Raw genomic sequence first — 26354 nt, 5'->3', positions numbered from 1 at the left:
CAGTTTGAACAATGAGGAAACATACCGAGAAAGGACCTTCAGACTACCCTTCCAGAGTTGAACAGTGATTCATTAACCCAGGCCCAGATAAGTAGGGTTGTGGTATCGACGCCTAGTAACAATGATAAGGGTATCTTCCTTTTTAAATTGTTATTTACCATTATTTCCTTGCACATGCCATTGATATTTAAAAGTCCTTTAAAGTTGACTCTCGCTCCACCCATCATTCACTGAAACCCAATTGCTACTAAAGTAAATTTTTTGCTTTGCCTTTACCTTAGCTTATTGCAGAGTGATACTGCATCCCAAATCGAAAGGTCAAGAATAATTCATGACTTGCCAAAGTGTTGTAGCATGCTATTAAGCTGCTGGAGGAGCAACATTAAGAGCATAGTGGCACGAGGGACTATGGGGAACTGAAAATGAACCCAAAGAAAGTAAAATGTTCATAGGCCAAGCAACTTTGTCAAAAGCTTGGGGCTCCTTAGAGAAAAGAAGGGTTATAATAATATTTTTTTCCAGCTAGATGCTCTGGTTCATGTTTAGATAAATCTTTAGCTAATAAATTGGATCTGAAGAATGAAGGAAAATGCTCAGTAATGGTGTGGGACTGTGAAAGAGGGATCAAAAGTGGCGGATGTGCAAGAAAGAGAGCAGGATGGGTCAAACACACAAAATTTGGGACACCAAAAGGATAGTGAATACTAAATGCCTTATTTTCTTCAAATGCAGATGTATTTAACTTATTCTTCCAGTTATGTAACAAGTGTTTTTTTTATCCTTGCAATCACTACTTCATTCTCAAGTCATCTCTGCATGCCCCATCTCACCCTGATGCCACCAGTTAGTGGGATTTGTAAGTGTTGATTTATGATTCAGCAGTTAAATCAATAAGTCCACTGCAGTCAGGGATTTCAACTTAAAAAGAAATGATGCCATCCCATTCTGATTTGATAACTAGGAAAAACAAGACATATTTCTATTTTGCACCCCTTCCACTAGAGATTGGCATTTCTTACCAAGAAGTGAGCCAGCAGGAGCAACAATGTCCTGGGAAGATGTCATGTTCATATGAAAAGAGCGACAATCAAAAATCAAGAGAACAAGATAGAAAAAGTGCTCTGTCATTAAAAAAAGTCCTGAGAATCCTTTGAAATTAGTTTAGCTGGACTCAAGCACATGAGGATTTTTCAAGTTACCAGGCTTAACAGTTGTATTTACCATAATGAAAACCAAGAGGGCCAACGAACAACTCTCAACAACAAACCATCTCTCAGTGCTTTTATCTATTACTTATCACATGCCATCCTTGATCTGTACCAAATATGATATGCCTCTGCAGCTGAATAATTCTAGAACAGCATTAAACCCACCTAAAATGCTTACATGTCAATCAAAAGTATTAGAAAATTTGTATCTTTATGACTCACAAACATGTGGCTTCTACAGTGATTCATCGCTGAATAGTGATTTTTCCTCCCTAACCTGATAACTTAGCAGTCACAGTTCATGTGTGCAAATAGAAATATATTTCATGAATAAGAGTAAGTTTGTGACCCTGCTAGAGATAGCAACCCTAGCATATTTATACTCTAATTTCTACTTTCCTTGTAAATATATGCAATATTTTAGCTCGAACATAGCATATATTCATTAGTCGTTTGTGCCTTGTATGTTACATTTATTTTGTAAGATTCATACATATGATGCAATATTAAGAAACGTGAACGGTGCCCACACAAAAAACTTAAGATTCAAAACGCTGACCTATGGCTTTTTGGAAGAGTTGTTTAAGTCTCACAAGTGGCTCCAGGTCTCCCCCAAAAGAGCTGGGTTTGGTTTCCCCAAATTGCCCTGAGGCTTTTCCCCCAAAAGGGGCAGTGAGGGGCCCCAGATTATTTGGGCGGGAGGGAGGCATGCCTGGCTGGACTGCTGGGCAAGGAAGAGGCCCCTCCGGCTTCTTTCACAGTCTTCATGTATTCCCTAAAGCAGTAGTTCTCAACCTGGGGTCCCCAGATGTTTTTGACCTACAACTCCCAGAAATCCCAGCCAGTTTACCAGCTGTTAGGATTTCTGGGAGTTGAAGGTGAAAAACATCTGAAGATCCTAGGTTGAAAACCACTGACCTAAAGCAATAAAGGCAGTCCCTAAGTTATGAACAATATAGGTTCTGTAGGTTTGTTCTTAAGCTGAATTTGTATACACGTTGGAACAGGTGCATTTTAAAATGGTAACTCCAGCCACGGCTGAGAGGGAAAAGGAAAGGGTCTGAGGCTGCTAGGAATTGTGGGAGCTGAAGTCCAAAACACCTGGAGGGCCAAAGTTTGCCCATGCCTGGGCTAACCTGTCTGGTGTAGCCCCCCCCCCCAATTTAGTACCCTCATCTATTCTTTATGAATTTGGCATGTTCACTGTGTGTTGTGCCAAAGTACCGTACTGCTCCTCCTAAATACAGCCAGTCAACTTTTCTGGGTACAAGTGGGAAGAGCAGTGGATTCTCACCTGCTAAATAGAGGTGCTATTTTTCTACAAAGATGTCAGCCACTCAAGCCCTTATGGCAGGCCATTCCATTCCTTACTACCTTCTTTCCAGTTTTCTGTTCCAAATAACACATAGCATCCTATTTCTATAGAGCACTTCCCGTCTTGCTAGTTCTTTTTTGTTTGTTTGTTTTCATTTTATTTCCTTTGTTTTTTGGAATTCAGCAAGCCTCTAAATTCTATAAATCTCAGTGATACGGCCCTCTTCATGGTTCCCTTTTGCTTCTATTTCTGCCAGCAGCCACCACTGCAGTTTGCTGTTAGAAGGCAATTATGAGGGGTGGCAATTCACTTTCTCCATGCCATGTTTCAGCTGTTATTCAGACAGGTCAATTAGCCAGGGGAAGGTGCAAGCTGCTCTGTGTTCTTAATTCAAAACTTTTTCTTATACTTCAAGTTAGTTCTTTTTTGCTGCCAGAGGTAGGGAGATGGGTTATCAGTTGTTTGGTATTAAATTTTCATATCACTGAGGCTACCACCAGATGGAGAAACCTTAAAACATTATATTTTATTTTTTTCTTGATAAATTATAACTCTCTTTTGAAAAATTAAACACGCTAAGCTGCCATCTTCTGTCAGATCACTACCTCATAGCCTCTGATCACCCTGCACATTTACCATGCAAAATGTAAAAAGGGGTGGTGGTGGGGGGGGGGGGGAGGAAGACAACTGCAGCACACTCCTAGTTGTAGGGTGTATTGAGTTGAACATCTGGGCAGAACTTTTAGGGTCCTCTGCAATATGCAATGTCCTGAACTGGATGAGCACTGCAGTCTTCATTTCCCATTGAAATGAAGACTACAATTTTTCAGATACCTTTCAGCTGGGTAGTGCCTAGCTTAAGAGGTTTTGAGCATTACATTTGGTCATTAACTGCTCAGGCTGTTTAACAGCTCAGAAGGGCCTAATCTGGCTACACTGAATATTTCTGCAAGTGGGTAGTAGTGGTCTGAGAATACCAGAATGGTCTCAAAGACCATGTGCAGCTTGCATTATTTCCATTGTTCACATAGACAATGACCAGAATGCTGGATTAGATAGACTTCTTGTCTTCTTATCATAACCTGTTTCCCCCCATAAAATTTTCCCATCTGTGAACAGAATGCTGCACTAATCTGTGAACAGAATGCTTTTATTCTGTTCCAACATGGCTGCTGTTATAGTCTTATTATCGTACCCTTTTCTTTTTCTTTTTTGTAAAGTATGTCAAAGATGTTATATAAATGATGATGATAAAAGATTTCTTGCATAGGATGTTGCTGTTCAGTAATATTTCAAGCTGTATATTTTAATGTCATGTTCAATTTTAAAGTACTACTCATGATTATTTATTTTTAAAGAGAGAGTGAGGTTCTCAGGGGACAAAAGTCAGCCCCAAGATACACTTCAAGATGGTGCCATTCATCTGTTCACTTGCTAGCAACATGCTGCAGATTGACTGAGGATGGTCTAAGAAGTCAGAAGAGTCAGGATTGACAGCATTGAGCTTGGAGGACCAGTGATAAGACTATATATGTGTAATTTCTGAAAATTTGGACAAAAACGTAGTGGTTCCCCCTCCCCTTTTTAACAAAGTTAAAAATGGAAATTTCCAGAAACGTTGAAATAAATACCGAATTATCACCCTAGAATTCACATTGACTATTTGTGAACACAAAAATACAGTACATATAACTTGCTTTTTTAATTAACATTTCTGATTTCTTAGAAATATAACTTATTCAGGAAAAAATAACAATTGGATTTACTGTTTTGCATTTTATTGTTTTGTTACAAGAGTTCTCAAGTGTAAACTATTATGAAAGGAACAAAAAAAGAGAGAAACAGAAAAAAATATTAATCAGTATCCATAGCCTAATCTTAATAAAGAACATTATTTTGCTTCTTCTATGGCCCTTCCAGACAGGCCCTATATCCCAGGGTCTGATCCCAGGTTTTCTATTTATCTCAGATTATCTGGCAGTGTGGATGCACATAATCCAGTTTAATGCCACACTGCCAGATAATCTGAGATAAATAGAAAACCTGGGATCAGATCCTGGGATATAGGGCCTGTCTGGAAGGGCCCTTAGTCTTCCACAATGCTGATCAGATATAAAGCATTTATTCATAGAAAAAAAATCAGAAAAGAAAACTGAGACCTGAGATTGTTGTTGTGTGATATAAGTCACATTGTTTGATCAAAAAGTCTACTTGCTGCATAGTTTTTAGAAATTATGTGTAGGGCGTGAATATTTCACTCATCATTCTAGGTAAAAAAAAATCCCTATAATTCATTTACCAGGAAAAAAAATCAATTTTCCCTTCTCCAAACCTTTACATCTGTAAGTATCATTGAGTATGCCGTGTCTTAAAACATTTTTTTCAACAAATTTGAAAAAACATTTACATTTCTGTTTTTTGTAAGAATATCTTTTTTCTTATTTGGTAAATAGGCAATAATGTAGTCTTTGAAGAAGGAAATGTTCAGGAGCATATGCTCCAATTTGTTGCAGGTGCTCTTTGGAAGACCGCCAATGTAGACTTTCCCCAAATATTGACTTTTAAAAGGTATTGAAATATGCAGTGTCTTTCTCAAAGCCAAGAGTGGGCAACCTGCAGTTCCCAGAGCTTCCACTTTTAAACAGTGAAATAGGAAAGAGTACTTTAACCGGTGGGCCCCACGTGTTTTGGCCCACAACTCCTAGAAATCCCAGCCAGTTTACCAGCTGTTAGGATTTCTGGGAGGTGAAGGCCAAAACATCTGGGTACCCACATGTTGAGAACACCTTTGAGCAAGACCCATTTTATCAGCCTTAGAAGAAGGCACTGGTAAACCTCTACTGAATAAATCTTACCAAGAAAACCTTATGATAGAGTTGCCATAAGTCCGCATTGAATTGAAAGTATGTGGCAACTACAACGAAGGTTCCACTGAGTCAGTAGAAGCTTTCCATTGAAATGTAAATGCTAACTTGGACAGCGGTGTGTCTTTCTCAAAGCCAAAAATGATTGTTAGAACTAATAAAGAAAGAGTTTCACATATATTTTTGATGTGAGCAGAGTGATACTATTTTTCAAGTATCTATATTTTTAAAAGGTTTAAAAAGTCAGCATTTCTAACTAAATTAAATGGAGTGCAAACCTTTCTATTAAAAAAGAAAGAAAGAAGTTATATCTATGTTTAATAATGCATGTATGTGTTTGTGTGTCTTGTGCCTTAGTTGCTTCTTAACATTCAAGAAAGAGTTAAAACTGAATCTTAAATGAACCGTTTGACTTGGGTGAGTCAGAGCTTTTATGCACATAGTGATGTCTAAATGCCTTCTAATTTTAATCACATGTGTGAAGGGCAATGGAATTTTAGATGCAAATAAAGGATTGAAAAGCGGTGTAGGTTGTGCAAGAACACATTTAAGTGACATATTACCCTTATCAGATGCAAATGTCCTGCCAGAATAGCGAGAAGCTCCAGCAAAAAGGTTTAAAGCTTCGCAGAGTAACCTTGGCAATTCTAAGTCCCATTGAATTTAGTGAGACTTAGTACCAGGCAAATGGGTAGCATAGGATTGGAGTAAAACTGTTTTTTCTGTCATGATGATGGGTGAGTAAGCTTTGACCATTGAAAATCTGCCCTTGCCTTCTTTCTCTTCCCTCAGCTTGCCCACCTTGTCCCCCTTCTCCCCATTATGACACTTATTATTTTTCCATTCACAGCAAAACTGTTCACATCAAGGTAATTGATGATGAGGAGTATGAAAAAAACAAGACTTTCTTCATTGAGCTGATGCCCCCCCGCATGGTGGATATGAGTTTACATAAAGGTGTAGTACTTGTTCTCCCAACTAACCTTAACACTCTTCTTTCCTCTTTCTCTTGTCTCCTTCCTTTCTGTCTCTCACTATCTCTAGTCTCTCTTTGTTTTCCAACTACTCTACCCTTAACACTGCTGTGTATGCACAATATGTCACATGGTACTGATGGGTGCTAGCAAGACCATACCTTATATATTCGGGGAGGCTGGGCATGTGTGTGTGTGTGTGTGTGTGTGCATGGTACATGTGGCTGATGGATTCTCATGGGATATCTTTGAAATTACTAGACAGTCACTATGGTTTTTCAATCCATCTTTGACCCCACAGAAGTAGACTATTCAACTCCAAATTCTAGCATGATGAACACATGGATGTATCATTGAGCTCATTCAGTTAAGCTAACATACATGCACAGGTATATGATCCCAGTGTCTCCATTTCTTAGTGATCAAATCATTAATAATAATTGCCTTCCTTCTAGAAGAAATTATTTCATTACAAAAGGAAAAATTGAATACAGCAAACAAAATAATGGTGCTATATAATTAAATGAATAGTAACAATGACAATAAAAGGCCATCAATGGCATCAGCATGAACAAATGGCAATTTGGTTGCCTTCTCTCTTACCATAAACACATCTTTGTTTTGCACTGCACCAAAATGGGAATGCACCAATCTTGTCTAATATATCCTTATGCCAAATCCACTGCTATCATTTGTAAGGACACAAACTCCACTCCTTGTCTGCATTTTTACATCAACCCCCACCTCCCATTGCTGATTTCACCCAGAAAGGAACTAGATTTCTTCATGTTTATTCAACAAGAATTGTTTAGCAATATATTAGTCTACTAGAGTATTACTCTAAAGGCTACTGAACAGGGATTTGTACTTGGTCTTTCCACATATGCAAGTAGATACGACTTCCCTTCCATGCAAGTACATGTCCTCATATTTGCTCTTTGTCCCATTTGGTTTCTATTTCCAACACATATTTGTGAAACTTACAAAGTTTTTAAATTAATTAAAGGTTACGTACTGGTGTAAAATTTTTGCATTATAGTAATGTTGAGATACAATACCTAAGACACCCGAATGTTTCACCTCTAAGGCCCCTTCCACACACCTGAATGAAATCCCACATTTTCTGCTTTGAACTGGAATATATGGCAGTATGGACTCAAATAACCCAGTTCAAAGCAGATATTCTGGGATTTTCTGCCTTGGTATTCTGGGTTATATGACTGTGTGAAAGGGCCCTAAGACTCCAGGAGTGTCATTTCCAGATCTTTCCTTAACAAAATTATTTGAATATTGGCCCGATGTGGCTTTAACCAACTGACATGGTAGATACCAACAACAGCCTATAGATAGAGGGAAAGATATGATTTAGAAATGATATTAACACATAACACTGTTTTCCAGATCTCTTTCCCTTAAATGCATCTTCAAAGTGTAGAGAGAAAATGAATCAGAACATTTCTGGAGCAGTTAGGTGACTGTAGGGTGAGATTTGAAAGCTTTCTTAGATGTGAACCTAAAAACACATTTGAGCTTTTCGCAGCCTTTTGTGTGTCTTATGTATTACTGTGGAAGGAAATTCAGAAGAAAGGACCTGTTGTAATTTGGTGTAGATGCTTTCATTCACTGAAGGGGCTGATTTACGCTTCACCACATACAAATGCCCTGTGATAGGTATCTGGCAAAAATCCTCAACTCTTCTATCTATTTCTCTGCATCTTAGATTTACATCTGGCAGTTGTTCACATAAGATTCCATGCCACTTTCTATCACTGAATAACTACAAGTAATTGTATTGGAAAAGACCCTGGGGAACTATTAGAAAATACCAAGGATAGACTGGTAACTTTCCAAAAAAATGGAAGAGAGAAAGCCATCCATATTTGTTGGTTGGCACCTTTTTGTAGATGAAAGCAGAAGACTTTTCTCTTTGTGCAAACATGTTGAACAATGAAAAGAATTAAGGAGATGGGGTTTACAAAGTGTTGTTGAAGGCTTTCATGGTCAGAATCACTGGGTTGCTGTGAGTTTTCCGGACTGTATGACCATGTTCTAAAAGCATTCTCTCCTGATGTTTCACCCACACCTATGGCAGGCATCCTCAAAGGCTGTGAGGTCTCTTGGAAACTAGGAAAGTGGGGTTTATGTATCTGTGGAATGTCCAGGGTGGGAGAAAGAACTCTTGTCTGTTTGAGGCAAGTATGAATGTTGCAATCAGCCAGCTTGATTAGCATTTAATAGCCTTGTAGCTTCAAAGCCTGGCTGCTGCCTGCCTGGGAGCATCCTTTGTTGGGAGGTGCCATCGAAATCCACAAGCATGTGGACAATTTCAACAGAAAGGAGGAAATCATGAAAATGAACAAAATCTGGCTACCAGTATTTAAAAAAAAACTCTGAAAACAGGACAGTAAATAAAGAACAACAATCAAAAGACAGGGGAATTCCAGAAAGGAAACAATCAGGACCAGATAATACCTCCCAACAAAGGATTCCCACAGGCAGGAAACTGAAGGCTTTGAAGCTACAAGGCCATTCAGTGCTAATCAAGCTGGCTGATTACAACATTCACACTTGCCTCAAACAGACAAGTGTTCTTTCTCCCACCCTGGACATTCCACAGATATATAAACCCACTTGCCTATTTTCTAACAGACCTCACAACCTTTGAGAAAGCCTGCCATAGATGTGGGTGAAACGTTAGGAGATAATGCTTCTGGAACATGGCCATACAGCTTGGAAAACTCACAGCAACCTGGAGTTTACAAACATTATTCAAACTCTGTTCACACCACTCTCTACATTATTTTAAGATGCACATCTGGTTGTGTCATATTCTGCTCCTTAACCTGTAATACTTAATTTCATGAATGCAAAGCACTTCTTTCAGTGAAAAATGAATAGGCAAATCACAGTAGAAAGAAATAATATAATAATAAAAAACTTTATTTGTATCCCGCCCCCTCTCTCAAAAGGGACTCTGGGCAGCTTTCAACCCGGGGCGGCTTACAACTTGCATTTGGCAGAACGAAACAAAGACAGACATATAAGAGTAATGAACAATTAGAGGAGTGTGGTTTTACTGAAAAAGGGAAAACCTAGTTTACTTTCACCAAGCAAAGCAAGAATGTGTTTGAATGACTGTATGCATGAATGTACATATTATTTAATTTAAGCTCACCATTTAAAAAAACCAAATGTAATACTAGCCAAATCTGTGTCATTAGGAGAAATAGTTTGTCCTACATCCTGAATCTTTTAAATATCTGTCTTGGGCTCTCTTTTGCCCATAAATGTTTTTAATTGGTTATTGTTCAGCCAGTGGAATAGCTGTTATTACCATGTGACACTCAACTCAATGTGCTGCAGAAATCACCTTCCACTAACCATCAACAAGGACGAGGTCCCCTTTCCTTATCCTTTGCCTTCTCCATCCTTCCCTTCCTCCTCTAATATTCTCTGACTGACCTAAAGATCATCTACGACCGACGTTCCCTAGAATGCAAGCGAAAGCAGTGCCGCCAAGGGCAGTGGCAGAAATGGGCTGCATGTGAGAACGGTGTGGTGGTGTTGGTGGTGCTCCTGCTGTTGCATCCCCTTCCCAGCCAGGCAACCCACTGTACACACATGTCTTTCTTGTTGTCCCTACAGGAAGACCATAAGGGTTAAAATAGTAGATGAGGAGGAATACGAAAGGCAGGAGAATTTCTTCATTGCCCTTGGTGAACCGAAATGGATGGAACGAGGAATATCAGGTGTGAGATCCTTTTTTGAAAAACAAGCTAAATGAACCCAGATCCAAAAAGTAACCTTTTTGCTCCCCCTTTATCCACCTTTTTCTCTTTCATTTTTGCAGACCAAGTTTTATTCTTTTCCCCTCCTATTTCTCGCTCTCACCCTGTTTCGGTCCCATCTCTGCATTTTTGAGCCCAAGCTTATTTCAGATCTTCTTTATCTGCTTGTGCCTTGCAGACCATTACGGCTCACGTGTGTTTGGACCGTTTCCTTTGTTTTCTCTCTTTCCCTGTTTGTTTTTCTCTCCCCGTATTGGCGACAGCTTTGGCCTTATCCTGTTTCCCTTCTTTATGCTGAGACTGAAAGTACTTTTCCAGAAGAGTATAATTGCATGGCTGCCTCTTCAGCTTGCTCCCCAGTTCTTGCACAGTTCTCCCTGCTATGTTCTTGCTCCCTTTCTATGCCATTGTAGTGAATAACATTGACTCTGTACTGCATCCAAAGAAGTGGGTTTATATCCACAAAACCTCATGCAGAAATAAAAAAACAGTCAGTGTTAAAGGTGCTGCTACATTCCTTTCCCTATCACCCACCCTTCTTCCTCCTTTATATATTGAATGCTGATAAATTTGATTTTTTGATATTGATAACTTACATCACAGTTAACATTTTATCATTATAATGCCAGGTTGCATTCTGTTTGCTTCTTTGGTGCAAAGAACCCTCCAGCACTTCACAAATAATAAGTGTGTTCCTTAGCCCTAGTGTTAGGGATTCAGAAAGCATTCTTCTTTCTAATTGTCAAACAGCCAAGATGGTGCCCTTGAGGTTTAGGGGGGACTCCGGGAAACAATGATGACTGTCAGTTTTGGGAATTAAACCCTGTTTTAAAATATCACTCCTAACCTCATTGACATGTATGAGAGCGTCATCTCAAAAAGATATGCACATTTGTTGTTTCTTCACAACTCTTCTTCATTTCAATGGATCCTGTCAAGAAGGTCCCAGTAGACTATATTTTCTGTCTTTCGATCCACATAGACAAATAGGAACTGATTACAGTACAGCTGTGTACAAAAGAATTAAGAAAGTTATCACTATCAAAGACAAATCAACTCATTAAAATATTCATCTATAGTAGTGAAACATATTAACAACATTAAAAAGTTTAGACCAGTGATTCCCAAAGTGGGCGCTACCTCCCCCTGGTGGGCGCTGCAGTGATCCAGGGGGCAGTGATGGCACCTATTAGGACACGGGGGCGGGGCCAGGGGAGTGGTGGGGCCTTTTCCCAAGTGCCGGAGACAGGGCTGAGCCCCTGAGGCGCCTGTTAGGACACAGGGGGCAGAGCTAGAGGAATGGGTGTGGCTTCTTCCCAAGAGCCCAAGACAGAGCTGAGAATCTATACCTCTCCTGAGGCACTTGTTGGGACACAGAGGGCGGAGCTAGGGAAGAGGGTGTGGCCTCCTTCCAAGAACCTGAGACAGGGCTGAGCCTCTATACCTCTCCTGAGAGGCCTTTTAGGACTAAAGGGTGGGGCTAGGGGCGGGGGCGGGGGCTCTTCCCAAGAGCACAAGACAGGTCTGAGCCTCTGTATACCTCCCCTGAGGTGCTTGTTAGAACATGGGGGTGGGATATAGAGGTTCAGCCCCATCAGGCACTGGGGAAGAGGCCTCATCTCTCCTCTAGACTGGCAGATGCCGCAGGACAGGGATAAAAGCTCAGCCCTGCCTCAGAGCTTGTAACTCCTCTCATCCCAGTCCTGGACGCCCATTTGTGGCCCCGCCCACCTCCCCCTCCCAGCCCTGCACCTTGGACTAGGGGAGAGGCTCAGCCCCGCCCTCTTGAGCAGGAGCCACGCCCACCCCTCTAAACCACGCACCCTTTTCCAGGGGACACGGAGTAATATTTTTTCTGGAAAGGGGGCAGTAGGCCAAATAAGTTTGGGAACCACTGGTTTAGACCCATACATTATTTTTCTAATATAATCTGTATAATAAAAATGAACTAGACAAACCAATCTCTTTTAATTGTATTGTAGAGCGAACTGATTCCCTACTGATTCTCCTACTTTCAACCAGTTCTTTTTCAAAATCTAATAATAATCACCCCCAGATATTATACACCAAGCATAATAATTGTTTATTACATATGTGTCTTTGGATCAGCTCTAACTTATGGTGAACCTATCATGGGATTTGAAAGCAAGATTAACTCAGAGGAGGTTTGACATTGCTGAGTGAGGATTTAAACCCTGGTCTTGCGGAGTCCCAAATTAAACAACGATACAATGCTGGTTTGTTTACATATCATAATAATACATTTACATTTTATCCTGCCCAATCTTGTGGGTTTATGGTTCAATATAAAAACATACTTGTAACTACCATATAGTATATATTGAAGGCTTGTTCCTAGGACCTTGATAAATGACATACTGAGCTTTTCACACAGATCGGTTTTCTGAAATCAGATCAGCCTTATGTGTCATATCCCTATTGTCATTTCCATTGGTTCTATAATTTCTGCATCCCCAATTCTTTCCTCTTCAAAGCTACTTTCCCTTGCAAATTATCCTACTCATCCAGTTAACTCCTACTTTGGAATAAAGTCTGGCAAGGGGTGGAAGTCAGCTAGACCACTTGTCGTTGGTTGCATGCTGGTCTTTGCAGAGTCAGCGGAGTGTTGCTTCCATCTGTAACAATCAATGACAGAATGGCCTATCTGCCCAACCAGAATACTTCCACCTCATGATGTAGAGATTGTCTTGAAGGCTCTCTGTTCTTACCATGGATGCTATTATAAAATATCTCTAGTGCCTTTTCTTCTCATATCTTCCAGGAGGGTTGGAAAATGTGCCTACTCCCATTCAGAATATGAGGAAGTTACATTTTGAACAACAAATCCCTGAACTGCTAGTCAACATAGCTACTGGCCACATCATTGACAGATTCTGGAAAAAATCCAAGTTCTGGTGTCATCTAACATGCACCATGAAAACTTATTATTTTCAATGAAAATATTATGCCTAGTTCATAATCTACAGTGCACCTTACAAGCTGCAAGTGGTTCACATTTTTCAGCTTTCTACAAACTGGTAGAAAGCAAAATACAATTCTGTCAGACTACATATTTCATAATTTTAAACACAATGTTCAGTGCAGATGATGGAAGTTATAAGGAAAGTGCATGGCAGTAGGTTAGGGAAGCTTCTACCATTATGTGGCCACAGAGTATCTGCTCCAATGCTCTTTGATATTAATGGATTTTGGTCCCAGTTAAATGTGGTAAAAGACCAACATAAAATGGTCAAATCCTTCTGTCCTATATAATAAAGTAAAAAAAATCCAGAAAGAAGAACAGGGAGAGAGTCTTAATTAGAACATGAAGAGATAGTTATAGCAGGAAAGTTATGAATTGACTGAAAAGAGAAAGTTGGCTGGATGAATACTAGAAATGAGGATGCTGTACTAATTTAGCTGAGGCCATGTTTTTGAGCTGTCACTCTTAGCAGCAGATGCACAAAGAAAGGGGTAGATTTGGAAAGAAACAAAAAAGATGAAACTGAAAAATTTAGCAACACAATGAGAATACCTAGGTTTTTTAATTCTATCCAGATTCTGCTGATGTCAGCTATTGTGAGGACAAAGGTCATTCACAAGCTTCAACTTTAATTTCTAACAAATTTCTGTTTTGTTGTTGAATAAAGTCAAAATGTGCAATCTACCCATTTCCAAGATCACACAAACAGGAGAGGTTTCCTGTAGCAATGGCAGCTGGTAGCTTCCATATCCTTGCAGTGAAAAATTTGAAGCTTAAAGGAGAATTTTGTGATGCTAAACATTTGGATGTTAGTTTTAGCACCTTGGATAGATCCTTTAAAATTCATAATAAGAATTAGAATAGAGTCACCATCCCATAGACACTAGGCCATTATGAGTACTCTGCAAAGTGCACAGTGGGCCAAACATACTGCAGTAGTCTCAGATATTCCAGTCAATATAAAATACTTTATTGAGAGGTGCAACAGAGAGAACCCTGGCAAATAGGCTAATCATAGCAAAGACATAAACAGTCTGCATGCTGGCAGTGCCACACTGTTTCATATTTAGATAGACCTTCCATAGTCTTTCATCATAAGCTTTCACTAATGAGCTTCAAAATTTCTTGAAAGTGTTTATTTGTATGGCGAAGTGCCTAGCAGACAAAAGCCTATCTGAGGGGTATTGTCTAAAAGTTATTCTTATGGAATGGTGTTTTAGTTTATAAATGTTGTTGAGCATATTATTTGCAGTACCCTTGGCTTGTTGAGGAAAGCACAAAGTTACTTTTATTGGTTTGCAGTTTGCAAATTCCCCCAATCAGCATGGCTACTGGCCACAATGTCTGGAGGATTCTGGGAGTTTTAGTTTAAAAATAATGTTACCAATCAATAGGAAAACTCTACAGGGTGGGGGAAAGTTTACTCTTCCTGCCAGAATCCCAGCAATAATCACTCAGAAATCTATGTTTGTATTTCCAGGGAACCTCTCTTCCCTGTAGCTGTTAACTTACATAAAAACAGCAGCAAGCCATTAATTAAATTCTCATTTGGCTTGGTCCATAGTTCCAGTTCTAGGTCTGCTATAGAATCCTGTATTCCTATAATCTGTTCTTGGCATGACATTCACTTTTGCTGGGCTTTGGTACCAAAAGCAAGATTAGCTAGGAGATAAAGGACCTGGGAGATATTGCAGGGTAGTAATATGGTTGAAGACATCCATAAAAATAAGGAATGTTTTGATACCTCTTTTTAGTTTTGTGTAGATTTGAAAATTCATCTCACTGCTCATATCAGTCCATTTATATGGTAGTGAAGCATGGCCAAACACAGCGCTCTTCATGCTTCCTCCCCAGATTAAGATAAGTTACTTTGATCACTTGTTTAGTTTTTGTTGTCCCCAAAGCTTCTAGTGTATTCACTAATTTAAATGGAGCCCCTGGTGGTGCAATGGGTTAAACCCTTGTGCCGGCAGGACTGCTGACCGAAATGTTGGTGGTTTGAATCCAGGGAGAGTGGGTGAACCCCCTCTGTCAGCTCCAACTCCCCATGCAGGGACATGAGAGAGGCTTCTCACAAGGATGGTCAAACATCAAACATCCAGGCATCCCCTGAGCAAAGTCCTTGCAGACAGCTAATTTTCTCACACCAGAAGTGACTTGCAGTTTCTCAAGTTGCTCCTGACATGAAAAAAAAACTAATTTAAATTAGATTATGTTGTGTTTGCTTCCCAAGCACTTTATTTTTGAATCCCTGTCAGAATTATTGGCTATATGAATTTCAACCTTCATAAATCCTGAATGTTAATCTTCATAATCCCTATTGTTGTTATCAATTTACATATTTAAAACTTTCCCCTTTTCATAATCTAATCCTGTGATCCTGCACATAACACCTGAAGAGACTATGCCTGAGGTATTACCTTCTACTTTTTCCATTTGTAGATTGATGTGAAAAATAAAGATCAGCATAACTAGCAAATGTACTTCTTATTGTGGCCCTCAATGTATAAAACCAACGGTATGTTAAGCATGTCAAGCTGAAGGCTCGGTAAGGGTTGTGAACTCCTCCCTTCTCCTACCTAGTTTTTGAGAGGTTTCCCAATCTCAATCTCCCTTCTCACAGTTTTACATTCTCCCTTTATCTGCTCTGACAGGGACCAAAATATTCCTGGGGAAGCACAGCAAGATATATAACTCTTCCAGCATATTGTGTCACCTTTCTGGTCAACCTCCTGTCAGCACCTATTGAGTCTAACTCCAGAGGAACCAGTGTTTTTCCATTGTTAAAAAGATTGCATTTTGGGTTGCTATCTTGGTTGTTAGTCCCTTGATGGTCTTGGTGTCACATTAGTTGACAATTTGGGTCTAAGTTTTCTCTTACTTCTTCAGATCTTCAGGGAAATGCAAGCTGATGGCATTCTTTTCACATGTCAGACTTGACATTCCAGCATTAAAGTGCCAATAGAACTTGCATTTAATATTGGGAAGGGACAGTGGTGTGAGTTGCTGCATAGAATCATACAGTTGGAAGAGGCAACAAGGATCATCCAGTCCAACCTTTTGCCATGTATTCTGTGCCCAATGAGTAAATGGAAGCCCAGGCAACTTGATAGATGGATGTTGATAGATAGACGATAGATAGATAGATAGATAGATAGATAGATAGATAGATAGATAGATAGTAGATGGCTAGATAGATCAGGGGATGTACTAAAAAACTGAATGACACCTTGCATAGAAACTGTACATGCATATATATCTATCTATGCATAATTTGTATAGTTTAAATTTTACATAAATCAAGCCATTTAATTTTCCAGTCAAGTCGGGCCAAAATGTAATTTTTTTTTCTTCACTTCATTTCTTGGAGCGCCCGGTGGCACAATGGGTTAAATCCTTGTGCCAGCAGGACTGCTGACTGACAAGTCGGCAGTTCGAATCCAGGGAGAGCGGGTGAACTCCCTCCGTCAGCTCCAGCTCCCCATGCAGGGACATGAGAGAAGCCTCCCACAAGGATGGTAAAACATCAGACATCCTGGCATCCCCTGGTCAATGACCTTGCAGATGACCAATTCTTTCACACCAGAAGCAACTTGCAGTTTCTCAAGTTGCTCCCGACATGAAAAAAAAATACATAAACTTCATTTCTTAGATAAATTCAAAATTAATTATCTTTGTTCAGTTCACACAAGGAATAGATCCAAACATAGGTACAAGTGAACTTGCAGGAGCAGAGTTGTACCTTTCAGCCACTCACAGAAATTAGCTGGAGGCAGGGCTGTGGCCAAGAGAGGGGGGTTATCGATGGAGCCTGATTTCTAAATTATTTTGTGCTATGGAACTATTCCTCATGATTTGCTAATAAAAAGTTTCAACCCTCCCCCCAATTTTTTTTTGTCTATGGCCCTGCCTGAAGGCATACAGCCATCCATTGGATACAGAGACTAGTGACAACTTGTACACACCTTAGCTAAGTTGTGCATTGTAGGTTCAAATGGCTTTACCCAAACAATTACACCTCCTTCTTGACCCATTTACATTCTACCACCACGAAAACCGCTATTAGGCACAGTATCATTTATTTTATATGCTTCATTCATTCAGACCCCACATTTCTTCCCATAGCAATATAAATTCAAAAACATACATGCACATAATTAAAAACACACACCCAAAAGTTATTTTAAAATGACTTTAAATTCAAGAATTGAAACCATTTAAAAATGTATTGGAAAACAATGCATCTACAAAAACAGCACATCATCAAAAGCCCATTGTAGTACCTTAGAAGCCGGTTGGAACAAAAAACTTTCTACTTGTTAGTATAAGAACAAAGAGGGAAGCATTTCCGCCTCCCTAGTGAGAGCATTTCAAAGTTTGAGAGCAGCCATGGACAATGGACAATATTCCTCTGAATGCCAGATGTGAGAGCTAAACTGTAGGGAAAGATTACTCGCATTTCTCATGAGCCTCCAATGGAGTCCAGATTCCCCCATCCCCACTATATTTTCTTCCTGAACCTCCACTAAAGTCATTATTCTCATATCTTTTGTAATTCATACAGACTTTTGCTTCTTTCCACCACATCACCAGCAGAAAATTCACTCAAATGTCTTATTTCCAACACCAGTCTCACCCAGACTTCTTTAACTCACTTGGCCCAATCCTCTTTTCACACACAATTCAAAGTCAGTTTCCAGTCTAGGTCTGTCAGTTGCTGGAGTAGTTCTCCTTTTCAGTCTTCTCACTTGAAGTTATTCTGACCCTAACACCTTCTGTTCTCCAATCTCTGGGTATAGATGAGAGAACACAGGTGCAGAGTTTAAAAGTGGGCAGCTGCCATCTAATGAGCAGCCACCCAGGGGTGCTCAGATAGCTCCATCACTGTATGCCCTGGAGCAGGTGTCCATGTAATTATAAATCCTAATATTAATCTTTTAGGGGAAGAGTATGGAGTGTCTCTCAACACAAGGGTACATTCATTTTCAGGGAAATTTCTGATGGATGTGGCTAAAGATAAAATGGATTTTGAAAATCCAGCATGCTTTTGTCTAAAGCTCTTAATGGCAGAAACACACCCTTAGGAGTGGCATTTCAGCATTTGAGAAAGCAGGAGGGAAGGAGACCTATACTATAGCAGGGCTGTTCCTAATTAATCTTTTGTCAATCCACTTTTTCAACTACTTTTAAAATGTCCCAGTCCCCCCTTTGTCCTCAGCTTGCATCACTTGCTCCAAGCCGAGTTCAAAGTGCCAAAATAGCAATTGGGAGAGGAGAAGAGGGACAGCATTTTTCTCTTCCCTGTGGACTCAAACAAAAGCAAACTGCTGAATCCTCTTCTAGTTTGTACTCACTCTGACATTGCTTGACCACAAATGTACCAATTTTCATCTGTGAAATGTAGAAAGGTATTGACCTACTGAAAAGCTGGGAAAACATTAAATGCTGTTGTGGGAAACAGAGCACAGCCCTCTGGGGAAATCATGAGGGCCAGATTGGTACTCAAGGAGGGCCAAAAACATCCATAAAGTTTGACATTTGCCAACACTGCCTTAAGGGCAGGTAAAATGTGTGTATGGGCTTTGAGGTATTCCAGCACAGGTTCCATTAACAGAAATCTAAAACAGTTTTCATATATATATATATATATATATATATATATATATATATATATACACATACACACACACACACACACACACACACACACACACACACACACACACACACCAGGCACACATGCACAGTGCTTTTGATGGAAATTACCATATTTCATCTCACAATAGTCTCAAAAAACAGGGGAGTGGATGCAACTATTATGCAGGCAAATAATTTTGCATCTAGAGGGCTATGGGCTTTGTAACTTTCTCTGGCAGGCACACGGGTGGGTGAGGCTGCACCCTCCCACGTGCCAGTTCATGACAGTTGTGGGGGCTTCTTTGACTGGCAGCAGCCAAGGAAGGCCTTGCAGCTCTCTCCAGCAGATGTGCAATCCTTCACCTGGCCATGCACTTGCCGATGAAGGGGCCTCCCTTGGTTGGAGATCTTCCTTGGCAGGCGTATGTGTGGTTGACCCTTCACCAGCCTATATACCTGGCAGCCAGAAGGCAAGAACTACAAAAGAGCTACAAGGCCCCCCCTTCTCTGCTGCAGTTGAGAAAGGCCTTGCAGCTCTTGCTGACAGGCACACAAGGCTCACCCACCCAATCACCTTTCCCCCTCAGGACTACAGAGATTTGCCTCCTTCCATAATAGTCATACCCATCAACTGCAGGTGCAACTATTCTGCGATAAAAACAAAAATAATATTTTAACAGCCCAAAAAGGTGGTGTGTGACTATTATGTGATGGCGACTATTATGTGATCAAATACAGATATTTGTTTTATAAATGGTGCTTTCAGCACTCAGGCTAAGGAGTCAAAATCTTGGACATTGAGATTTATGAGGTAAAGAGATTCAGTACCAACCACCCCAAAACCAAGCTACTTTACCTTGTCTGGAGTACCAGGCATTTTTTTCTTCCATTTTTAAGGTGCAACTGTAGATAGCACCTGTAGATTAACACCACTTTCATGGGATACTGCTATGGAATCATAGGAGTTGTAGTTTTATAAGGTCTCTAAACTTTTCTGGCAGAGTGACAGTGCTTCACTGAACTACAAATCCCATGAACAATTACAGTTAAAGTGATGTCAAACTGCACCCTTTGATGACTTGACTGTGAGATAGAGATGCTTAGAATAATACTGTAATAATGAGTACTAAGAAGAACAGGGTGTTTTAATGGGCTCCAAAATTGCAGTGATAAGGTCTCTAACCAGATTATACTGGTTGACCTCTTTTTATATAGGAAGGAAGCGCTGCCTTGTGAAACCATTTTCCTGCTTCTATGAGCAATGTCCACTCAGAAATGCAAAGCTGAAATAATCCCCAAGCTTCTCACACTGTATTCCTGAAGTTTCACTCAAAGTATTCGTTAAATATTCATGTCTCACGTTAGAAGTGAAATAGAGAAAAACATTCCTTTTAGTGGGCTGAAATGGAAATCCCTCCCCCAAAGTCAGATTCCAGATCTTCAGAATATGAATGTTTTAGAGAAATATGTTTATCAATAACTGCATGGAACAACAGACTGGTTCAAGATTGGGAAAGGAGTACAGCAGGGCTGCATACTTTCACCCTCCCTATTCAACTTGTATGCAGAACACATCATGCGACATGCGGGGTTTGACGAATCCAAGGCTAGAGTTAAAATTGCTCGAAGAAACATTAACAACCTTAGGTATGCAGATGATACCACTCTGATGGCTGAACGTGAGGAGCAGCTGAGCAGCCTCATCACCAAGGTGAAAGAAGAAAGTGCAAAAGCTGGGTTGCAGTTAAACATCAAGGAAACAAAGATTATGGCAACCAGACTGATTGATAACTGGCAAATAGAGGGAGAAAATGTAGAGGCAGTGACAGACTCCATATTTCTAGGCGCGAAGATCACTGCAGATGCAGACTGCAGCCAGGAAATTGGAAGACGTTTACTTCTTGGGAGGAGAGCAATGGCCAACCTCGATAAAATAGTGAAGAGCAGAGACATCATACTGGCAATGAAGGTCCACATAGTTAAAGCAATGGTATTCCCTGTAGTAACCTATGGATACGAGAGCTGGACCATAAGGAAAGCTGAGCGAAGGAAGATAGACGGTTTTGAACTCTGGTGCTGGAGGAAAATTCTAAGAGTGCCTTGGCCCACCAGAAGATCCAACCAGTCCATCATCCAGGAAATAATGCCCGGCTGCTCACTGGAGGGAAGGATATTAGAGGCAAAGATGAAGTACTTTGGCCACATCATGAGAAGACAGGAAAGCTTGGACAAGATCATGATGCTGGGGAAAATGGAAAGAAAAAGGAAGAGAGGCTGACCAAGGGTAAGATGGATGAATGATATCCTTGTAGTGACTGGCTTGACCTTGAAGGAACTGGGGGCGGCGACAGCCAACAAGAAGCTCTGGCGTGGGCTGGTCCATGAGGTCACGAAGAGTCGGGAGTGACTGAATGAATAAACAGCAGGAGGGAGCAACAACCACATTTCAGTTTGGAAAAAAATGGGGTCCAAACAAGAGGCTATGTGATAGACTTATATTACTTTTTCCCCATATACACTGCTATGCACAAGCATACACACACTTACACATTCATTTGACTGTTTTGGTCATTGCATAAGTTAGTATTCACTTCCAGTTTCTGCAATGGCCATTGGGCTCCCAGCACTCACTGCCACGATCCCCCTGAATATATGTGTCCCATTGCCAGGAGCAGATCAATGAGAGCCTCTGATGAGGTTCTAGCAGCTCTCAACAGAACATGCTGTGAATCTGGCTATGGGCACATTCACATTGGCCCTTTACCCCAGGGCTGGTCTAGAGTGTTGATTTGTGTATCAGCCCTGGGATGATTTTCACTAACAGTAACTGGCCACTGCAGAGGCAGGAAGGAGCCCTGGCCATCCTGCAATACTGTACCTTTCCATCCCCTTTTATTCTCATTGTAGCAGCAACTAATGGGCACAACATGGCTAGTGTCTGGCACTCGTCACTTGGAGTGATGTCGGCTGGATCATGAGAGCAATACAGGAAATGGGAGAGGGAAAAGAGGAGAAATCCCCTTCCTTTCCCCCACTTCTCTAATACCTGGGACAAAATCACTCCAGGTGACAAACAACAGACACTGGCTGTGTCACACCTATTAGCCACCCCTAAAATGGAAATAGGAGGGGGGGCAGTGAGTGCCATCCCATGTCCCTGGGTCACTTGAGTGCAGAGAATACTAGGTGGCAGTGTAAACAGTTGCTTACATGGGCCCAAAGTCAGGGAGAATTTGGAGCAACCTGCAATTTTTGTTAAGGTGGTTCCATGGCCATATTAAGCAGCCTTGGTTTGTATTAGCCTGAGCTCCCTGCATCATGCAGCCACCACAGAGTTGAATCACCCTCCCTTTGAGATAACAGGCTACCTTATGTGGTAGATCTGTTTCCCATCTATTCCTCTCTCCACCAGCCATGGAGTAGTTATTCAAAGGGGTTGCAACAAAACTGCGAGTCCCAGAGGTTGTGAGTGAGGAGCTATAGGACAGCTCTACTCGTCAAGCTACTACACTACGTTGGGGAGCATAGAATTTCAACTTCGGAGTGGGAAACACATGTGGACAAATAACATCTGCTCTCCCCTTAGGCTCCTTACTTTACCATTGTCCCATTCCAAGCTTTACTCCAGTATCTGAGAAAATGAGAAAACTACTGGAAGTAACTGGTTACAGGGGAAGGATTTAGTTTTTCTCTCTGGTGTACTCCTTATGTTGTTAAAATAAGATACTCTTGCCTGGGTGTTATAAATGAATGGGGTAGACTTGGATGAGCCTAATTTGGCTTTGAATTTCCTACAGCTGTATCAAATGTAAAGTTACATTTGTAAATGGATTTCCCATTTGTTTTAGCTAAAACAACCAATTGGAAATGATCAAGAAGCAAATAGTAACATTATAATTGGAGCTATTGCTTAATTTAGACAATTCCGTTTTGTTACCCATAGTCTCATTCTTGGAAAATATAGGTCAGGATTCCAGTTTTTAATCAAAATCAACAGGTATGATCTGGCCAAAGTTCATTTGAGTTCATTTGATAAGAGAATTTTAAACACAGTCTTAATTCACTCATTAAAATTAGTGGATACCAAGGTGCTTAATTTTATCTGGATCATACTCTAACATTTTACATCTTCTTACAGACTTCAAAACTGCAATGCTCACGTTTTGGATATGTAGTCTGTTTTTTTATTTTAAAAAGTTGTTAAAATTATATATGGACAATTATACTTTCTCCCTTAATCTAAGTTGAATTTGCTTGTGGCTGTATTTAGCAGTTCTAAATTCATTTCACAAACATTTAACTACCTGATAATAATTCAAAGTTAGGCTGATATCTCTTTCTCACTGTTTTACAATATGGAAAATTCTGTAGGAAATTATTCTGTTACATTTGTGTGGACTCAAAGGGCATCCCTGTTAATAATAAAGGTCACTGATGAAAAAGATTTCAGCTGTTCAGCAGCGCTAGCTGATATGTTATTAGTCAAACTACGGTATCCAGTTTCCATACATATTTCAGTAATTTGATTTATTTAGATTGTACAAGCTAGCTGGAGGCAGAGTGTTATTTTACCGATATTGCCAGCAATCTAGTTAACATGTGACAATTTGTTTCTGAAATTCCATTAAGAAATGTACAGTGCATTTGTGTTCAGAAGCAAGATCTACAGAGTTCATTGGTGATTACTTGAAAGCACATACCCAGGGTTGAAGCGTTAGACTTTTTGTCCTCATGAGTGCAGAGGCAACTACCTGTTTATGTAATTCCCTGTGTCATGCATGAGTTTTAAAAGCAGACATGAACTGTGTTCAAGGATTTAAATTCTATCCCTGCAAGTATGTGATTGAGAGAGAAGTGCTGTGCACATTTGCCTCATCCTCTCCATCACAGTCTCACTACTCAGCACTGCCATATTTCCCTCTCTTGTCTCATGCCTGTTGCTTGGCTCCGTGATTCATTGTTAATATCTGCAGCAGAAGGCCTGCTACTTGAATCTGCTGAAAATTGAGAACCTGCATGACTGGGGTGTAATAATAATCTGTGTAGTGTATAGCCCATGTACCATAATGGTGTGAATGTTGAACTCCAGGAGACCAAAGTTCAAATCCCTGCTCAGCCATAGGTATTAGGCTTGCTCAAATAATTCGTTTTCCCCGTTTACCGTTATTGATTCGTTTTTTTCGATTGTTTTGAAGCAATATCGAACCTTGGTTGTCCACACGTCTGGATATCGCAGTTTCGAATCGCGAGAGGCCGTTTTTTCTTATTTCTTCGTTTTTTTCGAAAAGAAAAAAAAGCTTTTGCAAAGCACCCAAACTCCTTTCCTTTTGCCCCTCAGCCAATGGGAGGCTCAGCCAATGGGAGGGGGCAAGGGGGAAGGAGGCCGAGGAGGAGGAGGAAGACGGAGGGGGGAAATGGCCGCCGCCGCCGCCGCCTCGCCTCAGCTCAGTGCATTAATTAATTGGGCCTTAATGAGCCCCCTTCCAAGCCAAACCCACCAGAGAAACACCCTCAATGCAAACCTTGCAACGTCCTTCTCTCCTTCTTGGACACAAAGGCAAAGGGAGGAGGCACTTCGGGTTCCCAAGCGACCTGAAAAGAGCCATAGAGAAAGGGAGAGCCAGTGCGCATGCTCCACCCTCCAAGGCACACAAGGGGGAGTTCGCATGGGAGCCGGAAGTGTTGGGGCCTCCGTCCCTCCCTTGCTTTTCCTCTTTGGTCTCCCTATCTTGAACACAGAACACGCATGAAAAAAAACACACCATAATTTCACAATATATAGTTTAAATAACAAAAGGAAGAGGAAGGAAGAGGCCCGGGATGCGAGGGGGTGTGGGCCAGGCCCGTCCTCGGCTGCTCCCAGGGGCCCAGATTCGCACCCTCCCTCCCCCCCAATACAGGTCTCCATTCCATACTACGCTACATGAACTTGAATGGATACTGTGGTTGTGTTGTCGAAAGCTTTCATGGCCGGGATCACACTGTTGTGGTATGTATTCCGGGCTCTATGGCCATGTGCCAGAAGCATTCTCTCCTGACGTTTCACCCACATCTGTGGCAGACATAGAGGTTTTGACGTCTATGCGAAGCTAGGCAAGTGGGGTTTATATATCTGTGGAAGGTCCAGGGTGGGAGAAAGAACTCTTGTCTGTGGGAGGCAAGTGTGAATGTTGCAATTGGTCACCTTGATTAGCATTGAATAGCCTTGCAGCTTCAAAGCCTGGCTGCTTCCTACCTGGGGGAATCCTTTGTTGGGAGGTATTAGCTGGCCCTGATTGTTTCCTGTCTGGAATTCCCATTTTCTGGGTGTTTCTGGGAAGGTAATGGCACTCCATGTAGTCATGCCGGCCACATGACCTTGGAGGTGTCTATGGACAACACTGGCTCTTGGGCTTAGAAATGGAGATGAGCACCAACCCCCAGAGTCAGACATGACTGAACTTAACGTCAAGGGATACCTTTACCTTTACCTACACACACACACACACACACACACACAAGCAGGGACTATATATATATATATACACAATATATATCACACACACACCAATTTAACAAAGTTTCAGCCACAAAAACAAAGTTTCTGAAGTAGAACAATGACTTTCACAGTAAAGACAACCCAATTTAACAGGAAATAAGACTTTCAAACCAGGAACAGATTACTGCAATTATTAAAAAAAGGTTTATTATAAAAGCTATGAAAATTTGCCAAAAATCAGAGGATAAGGGAAACGTTCCACATTTTGGTGAGCTATCAGTGTTAAATGTGTTCTACCACTGTACCAAGTTTGAAGAAGATCACTCAAAAAATGAGGGCGGGAGAGCCCCCTAAGTCCCCCCCCCTTCGGGCTGTTTTTGGGCCACCGCGCATGCGCGTCCGCCATTAACGAATTAATTTAGAAAATAACGAATTTTCATTAATTTCGAAAAATTTTGGGGGCCAAATTCGTTATTAGCAACAAAAACGAAAAAACTGCCCCCTCTAGTATTGAAACGAGTTTAGAATCAAATTTTTCATGGATCGATCAAGCCTAATAGGTATCTACTAGGTGATCTTGGGAAAGTCACCCTTTCTCACCTTTAGGGGAACACAATGGTGATTTTGATAGCAGGAGGAGCTGAAGTGGTTGAGACTGGATTTGTTTTAAGTGCTAGGCATGTATTTGGATTATATTATCTTATGGAAGTCATTCTAGAAAGTTAGCAAGGTATATCACAAGTATAACACTGGCTAACACACCAGTTTGGTGCCTCAAATGTTAGCCCTGCTTCTAGGTATATTTGGCCTGCTGATTCCAAAAATGGCACCAATTTCTCCCTATCAGCTCTAGTTTTTGAGATACTGAACATATACGAAATACCAGTCATCATCTACTCGCCCACAGAAAATCATCATCACCATATCTAAAAACTAGAGCTGATGTGGTCTATCTAATGCAATTTTCTGAATCAGTTCCCCAAATAACTCCAGGAACAGGCCTAAAAAACCAAGACACCAAGAAATGTTTCTTGGATTGTGCTGTGTAAATTGTCAATAATAGCAAGGAGATTTGGATCGCTTCTTCTTCAGATCATTTCTATTTAA

General features: G+C 40.8%; 1 protein-coding gene across 7 annotated transcripts in view; it reads left to right on the top strand.

Annotated features, from left to right (window-relative positions):
• Positions 1 to 26354, top strand: part of slc8a3 (solute carrier family 8 member A3) — a 241362-nt gene that overhangs the window by 184431 nt on the left and 30577 nt on the right. For 2 of the 7 annotated variants that reach the window (XM_062968070.1, XM_062968069.1), the window contains exons 1-2: positions 6238 to 6344; positions 10007 to 10110. The exons of 1 other annotated variant lie outside the window; for it this stretch is intronic. In XM_062968070.1, coding sequence (XP_062824140.1) covers positions 10092 to 10110 — 19 coding nt within the window. In that variant the 5' untranslated portion in view covers positions 6238 to 6344; positions 10007 to 10091. Of the gene's footprint in view, positions 1 to 6237; positions 6345 to 10006; positions 10111 to 26354 lie in introns of those variants that run through there. 4 more of the 7 variants (XM_062968068.1, XM_003225653.4, XM_008118151.3 and 1 more) reach the window with 2 other exon arrangements.

The sequence above is a fragment of the Anolis carolinensis genome, chromosome 1 (assembly GCF_035594765.1).
Source record: "Anolis carolinensis isolate JA03-04 chromosome 1, rAnoCar3.1.pri, whole genome shotgun sequence".
NCBI classification, from domain to species: Eukaryota; Metazoa; Chordata; class Lepidosauria; order Squamata; family Dactyloidae; genus Anolis; species Anolis carolinensis.
Note: the sequence above shows the minus strand (reverse complement) of the source record. Positions and strands in the feature narration are given on the sequence as shown.